At 46.4% G+C, this 19,263-nt stretch overlaps 1 protein-coding gene across 1 annotated transcript in view; it reads left to right on the top strand.

Moving 5' to 3' along the window:
• The first annotated feature begins 235 nt into the window (after positions 1-235).
• Positions 236-19,263, top strand: part of LOC126419009 (ubiquitin carboxyl-terminal hydrolase 2-like) — a 237,964-nt gene continuing 218,936 nt past the window's right edge. Inside the window, exon 1 of the mRNA XM_050086061.1 lies at positions 236-369. Coding sequence (XP_049942018.1) covers positions 236-369 — 134 coding nt within the window. The remainder of the gene's footprint in view (positions 370-19,263) is intronic.

Here is a 19,263-nt window from a genome sequence, read left to right as displayed (position 1 = left end):
ACGTAACGCGGTTTTGCAACGCGCGCCGCGACCTGCGAATTGTCTCGCGCCTGCCGCCTGGCCTTGGCTCCGCGGCTGTGGCTGCGGCTGCTGCCGCTGACGTCACCGCTCTTCGCAGTAGCACCCGGCATGCCCCAACCGTGACGTAAAAGGCTGCGCGACCGGCTGGAGCGTCGGGTGAGGGGGAGGGCAGGCGTCGGGCGCGCAGTGTGCGAGGACGGCGTGCGCGTGCGGGATGTGCCTGCTGGCCGGCCTGTTCGGAGGGGACGCGCACCACGACGGCGACGGCGGCGGCGGCGGCGGCGACTCGGCGCGGCCCGCCTGGAAGCCGTCCTGCGGGAACCTGGGGCTGCTGCTGCAGCGCTTCATGTACGTGCGGCGTTTTCCGATAATGGCTGCGTTCAGCGAGTTGCTTCTGTTGTGTTGGTCCGCGTCTCCGATTTTTTCGTTGCTTCGTTGTCCGAAAAGTGTTCGTGTACTGGATATGACTCCTTCACCTAACCTAATTTAGCTTACAATCGGTTTCGGTCTTGCATTGCACCTGTTCCGACTCCTGTACGCAGTAGACATATCTTTTGTCATACCTGTTCAAAATGCGATGTCAAACTATCCGCAGATGTGAAACTTCCTGGCAGATTAAAACTGTGTGCCGGACCGACACTCGGCTGGCGGAAGTAAAGCTGTGAGGACGGGCCGCGAGTCGTGCTTGGGCAGCTCAGTCGGTAGAGCACTTGCCCGCGAAAGGCAAAGGTCCCGAGTTCGAGTCTCGGTCCGCCACACAGTTTTAATCTGCCAGGAAGTTTCATAGTAGCGCGCACTCCGCTGCAGAGTGAAAATCTCATTCTGGATATCCGCAGATACGTTAAAAATTTGTGTCCCTATCACACTCCGTTCTTAAGGTTCATGTAGCCCAACATGGTTCTGCACGCTTTTAAATAATCCCATGTGCGTCTGATCAGTTTGTGTGACTTCGCTGCTCTAACCTCTAACGGGCGTTCCAAAAGTATCGCAACACTTTTTTTCTGAAAGCAGGTTCGTTTTATTCAGGATTCCAGTACACCATATTATTGCACACTCTTTTGGTTACAAAACCCTATTTTTCAACATGATCTCCGTTGAATGCAATGGCCCTACGACTCCTTACTGGGAGGCCCGTATGCCGTCATCGCACCGCTCTATAGGTCGACGCTGCTTCAGTAACCACCTTGCCATCATGCACGTACTGCTTCCCGCGTAGTGCATCCTTCATTGCGGCGAACAGATGGAAGTGAGAAGGTACGCGAGCAATGCTGCAGGGTGGACGAGGAAGAACAGTCCGGGGAAGCTCTGCGAACGCCTATCGCTTGTGTGAGACCTTGCGTCGTCACGGAGAAGAAGTTCGTTTGCATTTCTGTGGCAACGAACACGCTGAAATTGTTTGTTAAGTTTCGCTACGGTTAGCACGCGGGAGATCGTAGAGGTTTGCGCTACTTTGTTGCTATGATGACAGACGCCTCGCTCAACTAGCCACCGTGCTTTGTTCAGTGCCAAGTCTCCGTAGACATTCTGCAAGTGTCTGCGAATATCTGCAGTGCTCTGGGTTTCGGCCAAAAGAAACTCAATGACAGCTCTCGGCACCTCCGTTACAAACGCCATTTTTTAAGGTTACGTGTAGCACCGATAGCTGTCAGAAACTTTAGGCGTCGAAGAGGGAATATTCCACGGTGTCCCACAACAAATTCCGCATTTTTCCAAACGAAATTGGCCGAGAAAAAAAAATGTTGCATTACTTCTTGCACCTCCTCTTCCATGTATATCGTACGCTGTCTAATTTTAATCCAAATGTTTATAAATATGACTGTTTCAGACATCATTCATAGCCCTTACCTTTTGTTAAAGTTTGAACACTTCTCTCGTCATATGTATATAAAAGCACTCCGTCTTCAGGCCATGAGTGGCCTACCGGGACCATCCGACCGCCGTGTCATCCTCGGTGGAGGATGCGGATAGGAGGGGCGTGGGGTCAGCACACAACACTCCCCGTCGTTATGATGGTATTCTTGACCGAAGCCGCTACTATTCGGTCGAGTAGCTCCACAATTGGCATCACGAGGCTGAGTGCACCCCGAAAAATGGCAACAGCGCATGGCGGCCTGGATGGTCACCCATCCAAGTGCCGACCACGCACGACAGCGCTTAACTTCGGTCATCTTACGGGAACCGGTGTAGCCACTGCGTCAAAGCCGTTGCCTCATATGTATATAAGGGCCAGTCAAACGAAAACGAGAAACATGCAGAAAATTAAGTCAACTTATTATTATTTCAAAAGTAGTCACCGCAACTGTTGATATATTTATCGCACAGTGAGACAACACGGTCACTGCCTCCATAAAAAATGGTTGCTGATGCTCGCGGAACGATGATTGTACCCAACCTCGCACCTCTTCGTCCGAAGCAAATCGAGCGGTCCGACATGTTGTTGACGTTGTTTCGAATACGTTGCAGAAGTTTCGCTGGGAAACCCTTTCACATCGTCCATACAGTCCCGATATCTCTCTGTGTGATATCCATATTTTTGGAACCATGAAGAAAGACATTCGTGGCCGTAGATTTGTTTCAGACGAACAAGTACACGCCTGGCTACAATCATGGTTCCGTAGCTAATTGCAAACATTTGTCCATGAAGGCATTGACCATTTTGTCTCACAGTGGAGTAATGTATTTACAGTTATGGCGATTACTTTTGAAACAATAAACAGTATTTACTTATTATCAGTTGCCTCGTTTCCGTTCGATTGCCCCTTATACACATGAAAACTGGAATTCTCTTAGCTTAATGGCTTTAAAACTAACCGTAGTTTCTTTGATACTGCATTTTGTGCAGTTATGACAAAACGTATGTTTCCTGAATTCAACGGGCCTAAAGGTGGTGTAATGTTAACCCCGAAACAAACTGCAAATAAAAGGAGACTTGAATAAAAGGAGCTTCTCTGAAAATTTTCTGTGCAGTTTTAGACTTGCTGGATATTTACTCTATTATCTGCTGTCAAAAAGGCTACACGTGTTTTGGTAGTATCGTCTATTATTCATTTAATATAAAAGTGGATTACAGAATTTTCATTGAATTTTGCAGCAAAAGCAGAATGAAATGCAGCGGAGTTTTAGAGCTGTTAAATATTCCGTTTGGTGCGTCTGTTGTGGTTCAAATCTTTCCAGGAATGCCGTGAATACGTCAAACACGACGAGCGCCTCGGACGCCCCAGCATATCGTTAACCGATGACATTGCGAAAAAAGTGAAATAAATTATTACGAACGATCGGGGAAACACAACCGGAGAAGCCGCTGATTGTCTTGGCGCATTAGTTGGTTCATGCCATGAAATTGTTTCCGGTGTTTTATGTACGAAACGTGTCACAGCGAAATTTGCCCACAACATTGCTGACTTTCGAACAAAAACAGCAGTGGTTGCATGTTGCTAAGGAGTCTGTAGATGAAATCCACAACAATTCAGAACGTACTGAAACTTGTAAAATGCGGCGAAACACTTGTTTACGAATGTGACATCGAAAGTAAGGCTCAGTCGTCCTTATGGAACTGTTCTGGATCGTATAGACTCAAAAAAGTGCGATGAAATGTGAAAGTTACGATCACGGAGTTTTTCGATTTTAACGGCGTAACGGGGCAAGAGTTCTTGCTCAAGATTGAACGATCAGTGATGAGTCCAAATTCAACGCCATTTTCGTGAAGCGATACTGTAAGGAAACTCCTATCTTTGTGTCGAAACAATTAATGCCTTTTGCAGCATGATAATGCACCTGCTCACTCATTTTTGACCAGAAACTATACTAAAATGATGGTCTAGACCACATATTCGCTAGATAGAGAACCGTGGTTTTACAAGCAGGTATGAGATTAAAAACACATCGCTGAGAGACGTAAAAGCTATCCCAAGGATACAGGTTCAAATGGCTCTGAGCACTATGGGACTTAACTACTGTGGTCAACGGTCCCCTAGAACTTAGAACTACTTAAACCTAACTAACCTAAGGACGTCACACACATCCATGCCCGAGGCTGGATTCGAACCTGCGACTGTAGCAGTCGCGCGGTTCCGGACTGCACGCCTAGAACCGCTAAACCACCGCGGCCGGCCCAAGGATACAGTTCCAGATGTGTTTCAGGGACAGGAAAAAGCTCTGGCATAACAGTATAATATGTAACTGGTATTTTTTCGAAGGGAATAATACTGATGTAGACGAATAAATAGAATTCTTTAAAAACTGCAATTTTTTTGGCACATCTGTTATTGACATGCGGGTTAAAATGCAATTGCAAGTGAAAAGCACAAGTTTAGGCCCAGTGTTATTTGTTTCAATGGTAACAGCTGATCCATACATCGCTATCCAGTTGGACGTGGCCTTACATGAGTACGTTATCTATAACTTATGTCTGTGCTGTGACATGACATCGAACATCCATGCTTGACAGTGGCATAACGCTGAAACGGCAATAACATCAGAAAAACTTCTCCAGCCATAAGCGGAAAATGTCGTCCTTCAAGCGATTCATACAGCCTGAGGATCCGTATCGCAGGAATTTAACCATGCCACGCTCAAGGACGACCACATTTTTAAATGATTTCTGTCTTGCGGGAAACTGCTCAACGGAACTACGAGGGCTATCCACAAAGTACATTACGTTTTGGAATTAAAAATAAGTAAAGTATTGGAAATTTTTTTAACTATATACAGATGAAAACCACACTTAAATACTACTTTATACATAGTTGCCATTTAAATTAAGGCACCTATCGTAGCGATGGCCGAGCTTGGAAATTCATTCGTCGTAAAATTCGGCCGCCTGCGTCTTCAACCACGTGGTTGATCAGTAACCCGGTAGAAATACGATTTTTGTGGATTTCCTGGAAAGAGGCACTACAATAAACTCTCAAAGGTATTGCCAAACTCTGCACAACCTCAGAACAGCAATACAAAGCAAGCGCAGGGGAAAGTTGGGCTCAAAGATCTTGCTGATTCTCGACAACGCCCGGGCCCACACGGCAAATGCCACTCGTGAAGTTCTCGAATCTTTTAAGTGGGAGTTGTTTCCTCATCCGCCGTACAGTCCCGACCTGGCATCGAGCGACTTCCACTTATTCCCAGCAATGAAGAAGTGATTGGCTGTGCAGCGTTTTGATGACGACGCACAGCTTCAAGAAGAGGTAACCACGTGGTTGAAGGCGCAGGCGGCCGAATTTTACGACGAAGGAATTTCCAAGCTCGTCCATCGTTACGATAAGTGCCTTAATTTAAATGGCAACTATGTAGGAAAGTAGTATTGAAGTGTGGCTTTCATCTGTATATAATGAAAAAAATTTCCAATACTTTATTTATTTTTAATTCCAAAACGTAATGTACTTTTTTGGATAGCCCTCGTATATAATGCTACATGCAGGAGATATCAAACTTGTGTATACTCAGTTTGCGTTAAAGTCTACAACGCAGTATGACGCTCAGTCGTGCAACAGGTGTGCCGTTCTCGTTACGCCATTCATTCAGTTTACCAGTGTCCAGTTACGGTGCCAATCCCCATTATAACAGCGTCGCAACTTTGATTTATACATTGCTGGCTCGGACCAAGAGATATTAAATCACAGTAATATTTTAATTATTACTATCACTCAATTTCGAATGGTAGGCTCATGGCGTTATGTGTTTATTGTTTGAAAGGACAAATTGGCAAGCTGTCAATAAGACGTTTTCAGTTTCTAGGGACAATATGTGACTAAATTATCCGGAATTACGTGATCCAGAAGCGAATTTCGCAGGTGATTTGCGTGGACACATTTGATTAACGAAATCCCTTAAGGCCTTTCACTCCCAAAAATAGAAGACATGTCGGAGAAAGAGGGAAGGAGGAAAATATGTTTTGTCATTAGTAAAAATGGTACTCACAAAAATTTCTTGTGATATTAACACCTGTGCCGCGGAGAGTTGCAAGCTGTTTACTGACGCACTCGTATTGCATCCCTAACAATGTGTTCTATTCTGTTCCGTGAACTAACCGAATTTTTTCTTTCAGAGAACGGCCGTTTGTCTACACTACCGTATCCCTATTGGAAATTCTTTGAGCGCAATAAATAAGATATACAGGTGACCGAAGGCCGATTTATTAACGCATGATCGAATTTGTTGCCGTCTGATGGTGGCGAAATGAAGTATTATCGTTTGCGTTCTGTAATTCCATGTTTACAATCAGTGACGGGTAGCGAGATGCGATAACCCTATTAGTAAGCCCATAAAGTGATTGTATTGCTCGGTATTCTCATTAATCGCCATTGCTTTCCATGTAGTTGGCACACGGGATTTTTGTAGGATGCATCATTTAATTACTTCGAAGGCTCACAATAATGTGGTATATTAGTGTGTCGTGTGTAACCGCAGATTGGCCACGGATGCATTCTTTGCGTTTCAGATGCGTGACCCTGTACTCCATACACGACGTAAGGTTATTTTTCGTGTATTTAATCTGTGAGAAGGTAAAATGTTTGATTATGTCGTGATATGTGGTACCAAAGCATTTAATTCGTTGGTATTCGATAACCTTCTCGAATTAGATTGTGCACCCCTGCGGATATTATTTCGATCTAACGGAGAAACGTGGCGTCGCCCAGGTGTTTGTTCACAGCTGGGTGTACACGCCCGTACCACGCAGCTTGTGGCCTTGAGATTTATCTCCTGAACTGTGTGTCGTACAGCCACATAATGTAGCACCTAACATTCAGTGGTATATGTGAATACTGCCCGCGAAGCGTATCGCGAATACAGTCAGAAGTAAGGAAGTAATAAATTATAACGTCATGCCGCATGCGGTACTTTTACTGTTTGAACAGCGGAAAAGTAGTAAACGATAAACTTTTTTCCTTTCATCGTTTTGCTGAGGTTGTCAGCAAGCAAAAATTCGGAAAGGTTTGTAATTATGTGTAAAGTTTGTTGCAAGTCGCTAAGTGGTCTCATTCTCAAATACTGGATGAAGGAAGTCTGAGAATTCACGCGTCGCGTGCTATGCTTTTTTTTTTTTTTTTTTTTTTTTTTTTTCACCTCCACCCTCACCCCATTCACACGTGGGTGGTCCTTACGCCCACAGCGATTGTTGCCTGACAGTAACCTATATGTGTACCACTTGACAGATAGGTGGATCTTACCTTCGCAGCTATTGTTGCCTGAGAGTAAGCTTGGTTTAGAAGGAGATGTTGAACATACACACACACACACATACATACATACAGTACAGTACATCCATTACTGTAACATGTAAGGATTTTGAGATCGTTACATTCGTTGAGGCCAGTTCCTGTTTGAAAGTCGTGCTCCATAGACGACAGTCACTTAAGAAGTCATTCATGTTAAGTGTGACTGTGCTTCGTTGTACGTGTGTTAACAAGAGGACAGCTGTATATCTTAGATCCTGCTGGTTCTTCGGAGGCAGGGCTCTGAAGCTGTAGCCTTATTTGTAATTTAAGTGTGACAGACGAAGAATATGCTTAAATTGTTCTGATTATAGTTTGAGGCATACCATTTGCCTGTTCTAGTGCTAATATTATTACTACTACTACTACTAATACTAATAATAAAAGTAAAATAGTAGACTGATACATGCTACTTGTAGTGTTTCAAAAGTATGACGACGTCTGTGATGGGTGGAAAGTTTTGCTGTATTATAAGCAGCAGTGTGCTGACGAGCATATTCGTGGCGAAGCATTTTATATGTGATGATGGTGCGATCGCTACATTCCAGTGATGATGTCACTGTTTCATTCGTGTGGATGCTTTCAGCAAATTTTGTTTTGGAAGATGCCATAATAAACCGACAGTAGCCTCTGCAACACAGTTGTTCAGTTGTCAGGTATAATATGCTTGTAATTTTGATGATGTACAAATTACGCTACCGCTAAGTATTGTACGTCTGGTGTATATCGGAGTTGTTGTTTTCATTTTTACGAGGGTAGTCCCAAAAGTAAGGTCTCATTTTTGCTTATAAGTACAGAACTCTGTTCGCGTGGCAGTTGGTCACACTGTTATGAAGAGTGCTTCACGCGCTGTGTGTAAACATGCGCACGGCGCGCTGAGGCTCTCGGTCTTGGCTTGGTAGCCGTTGAGAATGGAGCTCCCGTTGGGTGTTACCGCCAAGTGCGAATTGCGCGCAGTTATTCGGTTTTTTAACGCAAAGGGCATTGCGCCGATTGAAATCCATCGCCAGTTGAGGGAAATGTATGGTGAGTCGTGCATGAATGTCAAAAATGTTTGTAAGTGGTGTAGAGAGTTTGCAGCTGGTCAGACCGAAATTCACGACGAACAGAGGAGCGGGAGACCGTCAATTTCTGAGACAGTGTTGAAGGTTGAGCAAAGCATGCGTGAAGATCGGCGGACCACCCTGGATGATCTCTGCACGTTGGTTCCTGAGGTTTCGCGAAGCACCGCTCACAGAATTTTAACGGAAACATTGAACTACCGGAAGGTGTGCGCAAGATGGGTGCCACGCATGCTTACTGAGGACCACATGCGGCAACAAGTTGATGCTTCCCGCGCATTTCTTCACCGCCTTGCAGACGAACAGGACAACTTTTGGACTCAATTGTCTCGGGTGACGAAACCTGGGCATACCATTCACACCTGAGACCAAGCAACAGTCACGCAAGTGGCGGCATCTTTCTTCGCCAAAGCCGCGGAAATTCAAACAAACACAGTCTGCCGGTAAAGTTACGACAGCCGTTTTTGTGATCGGAAAGGGGTATTGTTGGTCAGCTTTATGCCCACTGGGACCACAGTTAACGCTGACAGGTACTGTGAGACTCTGAAAAAACTCAAACGGGCAATTCAGAACCGGAGAAGCGGAATGTTGAACAAGGGCGTAAACATTCTCCATGACAACGCTCGCCCACACATCGCTCGGCAAACCGTTGCTCTCCTGCAACAGTTTCAGTGGAACATAATCACCCACCCACACTATAGTCCTGACTTGGCCCCCAGTGACAATCACCTGTTCCGTAGGTTAAAAGAACATTTGGCCGGAAAGCGATTCAGCTCCGACGACGAGGTGAAAGAAGAGGTTCATAACTTTCTGAACAGCATGGCTGCGAGCTGGTATGAGATGGGCATACAAAAACTGCCGCAGCGTCTACAAAAATGCATCGACAGAAATGGTGATTATTTCGAAAAATAGCTAAATGTTCAAGCTGTAAACTGATGTAAACCATTGTAGAAATGGTCTATGTACTTATAAAAAAAATAGGAGACCTTACTTTTTGGATTACCCTCGTTCATAATATTTGGACGACCGGCCCAGTAACCTTACTCAGGTGCTGCGGGCTGAGCTGTCATATGCGTACTCGCTCAGCATCACGGTGTGGGTGACAAAATTACGTGAGCTGGTTAGATTCCACGCAGCGAGTACACGCATAACAGCACAACTCGCAGCACCTGAAGAACACGGCTCAATCGGTCACCGAGATATTATGAAAAAGAACGATGCTGAAGCAACAACTAGGCAGTATCAGCGGAAATAAGCAATTAATCAGTCACGCAGAGAAAGCCTGAGAGATGACGCTATCGCCGCTGATAATCGTCGTTCTTACTGCTGCTAGCTACAGGTCGAGAGCTGCGAAGCTCGAGCGCGGTCTTCCGCTCCCGTCGCGTGCGCTCGATAAGTTAAGTAATTCTGAGTTGATAGCGGCCGGAGGCAAGGCCACGACGTCCGCGGTCGTGCGCCTGGAGGCGGCTGAAGCCACGAGAGACGCCGTTGTATGCCGTACAAGACTTTGAATACTGTGTCTCGTTAAAGGTCGTACAGTCCACAACCGCTATGCCACTCGTGCAAAATCGCCGTGAGCACTGAGGCAATCGTCACTCCGACACACCAGGTTGAGGACACCAGTCTGGTAAAACACCGTGTCCTGCTGCGTGGCCGCGCGGGGTAACCGCGCGGTCTTAGGCGCCTTGCCGCGGTTCGCGCGGATTTCCCCGTCGGAGGCTCGAGTCCATTGGGCGTGGGTGTGTTTGTGTGTCCTTAAGCGTAAGTTGTGTATAAGCCCATGGACCGATGACCTCAGCCGTTCGGTCTCATATGAACTTACCACAAATTCCCAAAAATTTCCTGTTGCGTGAAGAAGTCCTTCACTGCGTGCTGCACATCGTCGTCCAGCAGGGATCGCCGACCCTCCGAGGCCTGTTTGAAGGGACGGAAGTCGTGATAAACGCATGCGGAGAGGTCAGGACTATAGGGCGGATGCTCGAGTGCCTCCCACTTGAATTGGGTTAACGTCTGCGTTATGACACCTGCGGTATGGGAGCGTGCGTTGTCACGAAGCAGCAGCACCCCTTGTCGCAGTTTTATCGGATGTTACGCCTTAACTGCACGCCGTAATTTCTCCAGCGTTGCGCAGTGCCGTTCGCCGGAGATGGAGACACCAGGTTCCTTATTGTTCGTAGTGGATGGGGCTGGCCTCCCAGATCGACTGGCGTCTTGATTCAAATCGTGACCAGCACTGAGCCTGTCGCACCAATTCACGACGGTGGTTTTCGACAGACATACTCCGATGGATGTCTACCGCTGTTTGTCCTTCGGCACGTTGCTCCTGTTTAGATACATTTGACGATAACGTTCCCATACTTCACGTTTCCGCATTTACCGCACGCGCGTTGAAGGACGAGAATGCCACACTAATCTGTTGCGTAGATGTCGGTACCTATGCAGGGCGAACATTAATAAAACCAACATACTGCAGGGGACGGAATCTTGACTGGAAATGGAGGACAAAAGGTCCTATGCACATGTCCCCGGAAATGGACAGTGTGCGTGCAACGACAACAAAACGTCCCGGAGCACAGTAAAGAGCTGCATCACATCAACGTCACAAAAATGGTTCAAATGGCTCTGAGCACTATGGGACTTAACAGCTGTGGTCATCAGTCCCCTAGAACTTAGAACTACTTAAACCTAACTAACCTAAGGACATCACACACATCCAAGCCCGAGGCAGGATTCGAACCTGCGACCGCAGCAGTCGCACGGTTCCGGACTGCGCGCCTAGAACCGCGAGACCACCGCGGCCGGCTCAACGTCACAACAGATCAAAGTGGCCTCCGTGGGATTGAGTTAGCAGCGGTTGTCAAGCAGGAAACGCATAATCGTGTTTTGGCTAGCACCAAGTTGGCGGTCCACTTGTCCGGAACTCGTACTAGGCTTCGTCCCAATATCCTGTAGAATCAGGTGAACGCACAGTCCGCCGCCTCCCCCCAAAAAGGGCTTTAAATGTCGTGTGATATGGTTGGTGACTGTGAGGATTCCGTCGTTTCGGTACAGCTTGGCTGCCTGTCGACTGTTTCCATGTGCGTGGCCGGCTTTTTCCCGACGTCAGTATTGGACCATTCTGCAGCTTACACTGCGCTGCGTCAGTCACGCAGCCTGCGACACGCGAGAAACACGCGGCACGTGGTCAGAGGAACTATCATTCGTCAGCGCCATCTACCGTGACAACGCTGTATTTCCGGACACATGTTCATAGGACCTTTTTTCCTGCATTTCCATTCATGAATCCGAACCTACAGTTCGTCGATTTTATTAATGGTCACCTTTCATACCCACATTGGAATCGTGCTACGTTGCATATACGCAGCAGCAACTCCCGTCAATCTGAAACTTTCTGATCTTCCATTGCACATAATACCAAAAGCAATGTACTGTCATATATGATAAGTCACTTACTTAGTTTATCTGCAGTTTTGTAGAAAGTTTGTACAGTTTGTAATTTTAATTCTCGGTGCGCTCTGTTTTTCGACACTGTACATCGACATGACTACTTCGCAATTCACATCCAGGTGCTTGGCATAAGGTTCACTGAACCAGTTTCGGGCTATTTGTCGTACGTTCCACTCTCGACCAGCGCGCGAAATAATCGAACACTTACGTTTTTCCGTCCGAGCTTCGATATCTCTTATTTTGTTACGCTGGTCATTTCTACCTATGTAGTTAGCACTCAGCAAAATATTTCGTATTCGAATTGCAAAGATCTTTTTTAATTTATGTCGTTATTCTGTCTTCTGTATAATTCTACATTTGATCTCAAATATATGTGCCCATAAATCAATCTGTTGCCTAAAATATTCCTTGCTATCCTGCGCTCTCTTTTGATTAACATATCGACTAGTCCCCGTCTATTCGCAGCCAAAGTCTCCGAAGCATATAATCCTTCCGGTTTGACAACCGTTCCGCAATGTTTTAATTTTGTTCCAGTGCTCAGCGTCTTCTTATTACAGAAGTTTTGGTCAGGTAATATGATAGGTGCAATTTTGTAAACTTAATATTGTTAGTTTCTTGATCTAGGTTATTCTGTTCGATTACCTTAACCTAGGTATCTAAATTTCCCTTAGTTGAAATTCTGTCACCAACTCTTACCCACTACAAGCTTCATACCACGTGTCGACGCAATTAAGTTGATGACATTGCGTGTATACGTGTAAACAGTTCGGCTTGCTGGGGCCGCTAAAAACTGAAACTGCCATCCGATTCTAAGTAGACTGACGATATCTCCAGCTTTGGAGGAGAAACGTTAGGCGGAGAAACATGCGGCTTAATACCCATAAAACAAGAATCTCTTGGGTTAAATAAGAAACTGTGGAAGAAATCATACTGCGTCTAATTAGACAACCTGTATTCCAATAAGATTTGACGACCATTATGCTGCCACCATCCTGCAACTCGTGTAGGGGACATGAGAGGCAGAAGAGTAATATACAGGTGCAGAGGCAAAGTCAATCGTTTTTCCTTCGCTCGCTGAATACCAGAAAATAGTCACCATTGTTACGAAATATACTCCGGCACGCAGTATGGAGTGGCTTGCAGAGTTATGTATTTGTAGGTCCCGACCTATTGAGAGACGTAGCAAAGTCACGGGAAACGTACTGTGTATTTGGACTGCCGGATACTGATTTGAGATCCGAATGCAAGTCCACTGCGCCACCTCACTTCGCAATGGATACGACGATATCTCTGTGCAGTTCACGTATCATGTACTCTGAGAAATAAATGAGAAAAATACAGTAATTTTTTCCGTGTGTCGACGTTTTCGAGTGTGCGCACTGCTAGGTTTTACAAGAAAGCGATAATGTCCGTACAACTCCGAGAGCAGTGTAAGACGGTACAAACTGACCAGCGGACAGATCACATTTGAGCGCGCATTCTGGCGCTGGACAGTTCGAGAGCTTTGTGTGCAGAAGGAAGCCAGTCGGTATTGATTGTCTGACGGATCTTCCCTGCCAGGAGCGGGACGCCGCTCTTCGTGACTCATCCGAGGCTGCTTTATTCCGCTTTTACAACTCATAACATTCCGAGGCTCCGGAGGGCAGTCAGAGCGCTCGGTAACCCCACTGCACTCGCCGGAAGGTCCATTTCGGTGGCTCTGACCTCTATGTTTGCGCATATACTCAGCAAACCAGCGTCCAGTTCTTGGCATAGAGTAGTTCGCATTCTATTTCATATACATACAGTATAAGAAGTGATCAACACTTGCTGCAGTGTATGTGCAACATACCGCGAGTCCGATGCCAGTATTTAAGCACCGATATACCCTGGGGTGACAAAACTCGTGGGATAGCGAGATGAATGTATACAGGTAGCGGTAGTATCGTGTACACAATGTATAAAAGTCAGTGGATTGGCGGGGCTGTCATTTGTACTCAGGTGATGTATGTGAATTGGTTTCCGACGCGATTATGGTCGCACGCCGGCAATTAACAAACTATGAACACGGAATGGGAATTGGAGCTATACGCATGGGACATTCCAGTTCGGAAATCGTTGGGGAATAACGACACAGAGCAGCGGGGTTTGCGTAGAGTCGTACGTTCTAACACACGGGAAATAACCGCAGAAATCTATGTGAGGCGAACGACGAACGTATCCATTAGGACAGTGCAGCGAAATTTGGCATTAATAGGCTGTGGCAGCAGACGGCCGATGAGAGTGCTCATCCTAATAGCTCGACATCGCCTGCAGCATCTCTCCTGGGCACATGGCCGTATCGGTTGGACCACAGACCACTGGAAAATCGTGGCCTGGTCAGATCAGTTCCGATTTCTGGTCGCACTAGCTGTTGATAGGGTTAGAGTGCCACGAAGCCGTGGGCCCGAGTTGTCAGCAAAGCACTATGCAACCTGTAGCCGGCTCCGTAATGGCGTGGACTGTGTTTACATGAAGTGGAATGTACTGTGTCCTCTTGCCCAATACAACCGATCCTTGACTGGAGATGGTTATGTTCCGCTACTTGGAGACCATTTGCAGCCATGCATGGACTTCATGTTCCCAAACAACGATGGATTTTTTTATGGATGACGACGCGCAATGTCTCCGTGCCAAAATTGTCCGCGATTGTTTGAAGAACATTCTGGACAATTCGAGCAAATGATTTGGCCACCCAGACAGCCCGACATAAATCCTATCGAATATTAATGGGACATGCACAAAATGATGTACCGGCACCACTTTCGCAATTATGGACGGCTGCAGAGGCAGCATAGCCCAGTATTTCTGCTGGGGCTTTCAACGGGTAAGCCGAGCAGGAGGAGTCCGTGACGGTTTTAGGAGGGATTCCGTGAAGTTTGTCACCTCAGTGTGTAGGCAAGGGTTTAGTGAGACCTTTGTGTCTTTCCGACGTGCATGCGGTAAACGTTGAGAAGTGAACTATTGCGAGATTATTAGCAAATGCGTCCAGACAGGAATAACGTGCTGTTGTCCTTTTCCTGGCTACAGAAGGATAAACAGCGGTAGACATCCCACGCAGAATGAAGAATGTATATGGGGCAGCATATCTGTCGAAAACCGTCGTGCTGGTCGCGATTCGAGACAAGACGCCGATCGATCTGGGATGCTGGCGTCTTGCATTAAGGACAAATTGAAGTGAGAGACATTGGAGCACCCGCCCTGTAGTCATGATCTCTTACCGTTCGATTATGACGCCTTTTGTCCCTTAAAAAAGGCCTTCAAGCGTCGACGACTCCCGTCGGACGAGGATGTACAGCAGGCAGTTACCTACTTTCTCACGCAGCAGGACACGGTGTATTACCAGACGGGTATCTTCAAACTGGTACGCCGGTGCAATGGTTGTCTCAGTGCTCAAGGCCATTTTAAGATACTGGCGTTGCTATTCTGGACTGTACGGCCTTCGAACTGAAACTTTTTGATCGCCGCTTATATAATTTTGAAGTGCATGACTTCACATAACACCACGTATTAGGGTTTCTTGGCGTTCTGATCGCTTGTCGAGCGTGGGAAGAAGACTGCTTAAACACCCTGGTGCGCGCCGTAAAGCCTGATCTTGTTTCTGAGGCCCCTACGGGAGCGATCCGGAGGGGGATGTAGAATATTCTTCATTCGTCACTTAATTCTCGTTCTTGAAAGTTTGTCAGAAGATTTTCACTGCATATTTTGTGGCTATCTTCGAGTTTTTGGCAATTCAGATGTGTCAACATTACCGCGATGCCCTCCCTTAAGTCACACAAACCTACGAACGTACGTACGGCTCTTCCCTGTACACGTTCTTCAATATCCTCCTGTTACTACTATTTGGTACGGGTCACACAATCTTGAGCAGTATTCTGAGACGGAACACACACGTGATTTCTAAGTAGTCTCACTGCATTTTCCCAGTGAATAAACTGACGCGTGTCGCCTGATTTGCCTGCTACTTAGCCTATGCGACCATTTAATTTAATAATCAAATAGTACGATTTTACTCATTCTACTTTTGAATCGTATATATTGTAAGATACTACGTTTCTACGTTTTGTGAAGTGCAGAATTCTACATTTCTGTTATTTTAATAAGTTAATAATTTTTGCACCGATTGGAGATCTTATCAAGATTCAACTGAACATTTTCGAGACAGTATTTCATTGCAGATAACCATATGGTCTGCAGAGGACACTATTAATATTATCTCCCAGGTCATAAATATACAGTGTGGACAGCAAACATCTCCACACACCCGTGTACCGATGGACTGAGGCGGATGTGCATTGCAAACGGTGGTTGTAAAATACCGCACGGAGTCAGCGGAAGGAACCACTCGCGAGTTGCAAAGCGCTAGCAGCGTTCCAACTCGCGCAGTTGTTATGAGTAAGGCGTTAAAAGGAACGGCGTACAGTGGTCGAGCAGCTCCTCGTGTGCCACACATTTCTGTAGTCTGTACTGAGCGATGCTCGAGCAGGTGTGGAGAGTGACGCCACGGGACAGTGGATCACTGGAAACGAGAGTTCGCGGCAGTCCGGGGGAAGGGTTTGGGTTTGGCGACTGCCCGAGGAGCGTCACCTGCCATCGTTTGTAGTCCAACAATAAAGTACGGAGGAGATGGTATTAAGGTGTAGTTTTTTCTGTGTCAGGACGTGGTCATTGTGTAGCCCTTAAGAAGTATATAAACACATTTTACAGCGTAGTGTACTGCCACCAGTAGAGGAACTGTTCGGAGGCGATGATTGATTGTACCAACATGACTGTCCATCCTGCAGCTTTCGGGAGCCAGTAGTTTCTGGACCATAACATTCCTGACATGGAGTGGCTTGCCCAGAGTTCAGACCTGAACACAACGGAACACCTCTGACAATAGAACGTTGACTTCGTTCCAGAGCCTGACGCCCAACATCACTACCTTCTCCAATTTCTGCTCTGGATGAAGAATGGGCCGCCATTGCTCCACCGGCATCCAGACACTTCACTGTAAGTGTCCCCAGCAGAGTCCAAGCCGTCATAAAGGCCAGGGGTGGACACAGCCCATACTAATGTCCGCTAATGGCTGCCCGGAACCTTTTATCAGATATTCTATGGGGATGTAGCTTCAGGTTCGTGTTTAATGTTCTGTTCATTTTAAAGAACACTTGTGAAGTACGCAGACGCTCTTCTGGCACTGGTAATACGAATGTAACACTCCGGACCATATGACGTCGTAGGCTTTCCCGGCGTTATAAGTCTTGAAATTCTCTTCAGGTTTGCTGCCGGATCCTAAAACCAACTCGATTCAGTATTTCGGCTATTTAACTGTTCGCCATCTTCAGGACAACGCAGCTGCTGCAGAGTCCCGCTGAGAACACATCGATTACACACACACACACACACACACACACACACACAGAGCAGCATCTCCCGAATCTCAGCGCCTATTCCTCCCCTCCAGCTTCTCTGCATTGACGCAGGCTGTTTCTCAGAGCCGCGTGGTTTGAGGCGCCATGTAACGGATTGCGCGGCCCCTCCCGGCGGAGGTTCGAGCTCTTCCTCCGGAGGTTCGAGCTCTCCCTCGGGCGTGTGTGTGTGTGAGGTTCGAGCTCTTCCTCCGGAGGTTCGAGCTCCCTCGGGCGTGTGTGTGTGTGTGTGTGTGTGTGTGTGTGTGTGTGTGTGTGTGTGTGTGCGTGTGTGTATTTTGTTCTTGGCATAAGTTAGTTTAAATGGTGTGTAAGTCTAGTGACCGATGACCTCAGCAGTTTGGTCCCTAAGGAATTCACATAAATTTGAAAATTTGTTTCTCAGACTGTAGCGCGGTCCAAAATAGTCTTACAGCGAATTTACTTGGGTGAGACTTCCAGTAATTACAGTCACTGATACTATCAAGAACAGCACAAATTTGACACTGTCGCAAGTACGCAGAACAGACAATAACTGCAACGAGTGCACACGTCGAGTTTAAATTTGTGTCACATGTTAAGGTCTGCGATCGCTTTGCGATGTAAAAGGAGAAGTTTCTACGTCAGTACAACCAAAAGATTCGGCTATTTATGCCACATATTTTCAAACTCGGAAATTGACTCATCAAAACCTAATGGGAAGAAAAAAGGTTTCACAGTACAAATAAAGAAAAAGAATCAGAAAATTGGCAATGTGTAATTATATAACACGAAAAAAATATTTGTCATTTGTTAACCAAGTTCGTACTACAAATTAAGACACCCAGTATCAGTGTCGATAACAAGCAAAACTCTTCGAGATGTCGATCACCGGAATGGATGAACTGTCTATACACGTAGTTAAGTTTGTATGGAACGCTCAATGCGCGAGTCCTATTCGCACCTGGCCGGTTTTTTATGTGTAAATGTCTAGGTCACTAGTCAGTGTTAATAAAGGTACATCGAATGTTCGTAAAGGTACGTCTGCAGAACGTTCAGCGTAAGCATGTCTGGACGGTACAAGTAGGCGAAAGATGCGTAACAGTGTAACAAAAACTGACGGTCAAATGTTCAGGACGAACTCCAAACAAACATAAGAAGAAACTAAACTGTATAGATATGAGCTTAGTAATCCTTTATATCAACTTTATAACTAACATTTCTGGTACATCGATCACGGGAAACACACAGAAACAGAATACTAGCATACCACAAGAAACTCATTCTTACAAGATAAGTTAACAATGCCCTCCACTGCATTGAATACCAGATGCGCTGGTAGTGCTGTGGAGGCCGAGTTGCCACTGTTGTTACGGCAGACCGAGTTTGTGAGTTCGAGAAACGGCTTCTGGTGCAGTACACCGCTAAGACAGTTTCTTCCTGCCACCATTACACAGCTACGCCCGAGGGTCAGGTAACAGGATAGGAGAAAGAAGGTTCTACAACACTCCAACAAATTAGTAACAAAGTCACACAGATAATTTAAAGGTTGACTTATCTTTGGAATAGTGGAATCATTAAATCTGCAACTCCGCTTGTAACATAACACAAAAAGGCCCTCAATGACGAAATGCAAATAAACGTAGGTAAGCTTGACAGTACATAGCAAATGCAATTTAGAATAACTGTCTGCTCACTAAACGACGTCCCCTGTCTAAGTCAGCCCTGGAAGATCATCTATAACCAAGTGGGCGAGAGCTACTCTTCTCTCTTCCAAGTAGGCACCTGTCCGTTGTCGTCCGGGTATTGGCCGATTGTACTCGGCAGGCAATTGGCCGAGACGAAGTCGATATCTTCATCCACAGCCCTGCCCGTTGCGCTGGTGGAACTCGCGCTAGTAGGGTGTCTCTATGGCACTAGCACCAGCTGGCCTCTTTGCGCCGGTGGTGCTTTTGCCCTGGCTGCATCTTGTTCGGGCGACACAGCAGAAACATCCCTATATATGCAGTCGCAGCGGAAGACGAAATGCTGAATCGTGGGCATTCGCTACTCTTCACGCACCTGCTGTACATAATTTTGTGACGAAACGCTCGTTGTGCGAAATGCCGGCAACCTCGGATTCCGTAATCAAGCCTGGGT

This window comes from Schistocerca serialis, chromosome 9 (genome assembly GCF_023864345.2).
Source record: "Schistocerca serialis cubense isolate TAMUIC-IGC-003099 chromosome 9, iqSchSeri2.2, whole genome shotgun sequence".
NCBI classification, from domain to species: domain Eukaryota; kingdom Metazoa; phylum Arthropoda; class Insecta; order Orthoptera; family Acrididae; genus Schistocerca; species Schistocerca serialis.
This window is presented reverse-complemented; position numbering and strand designations above follow the sequence as displayed.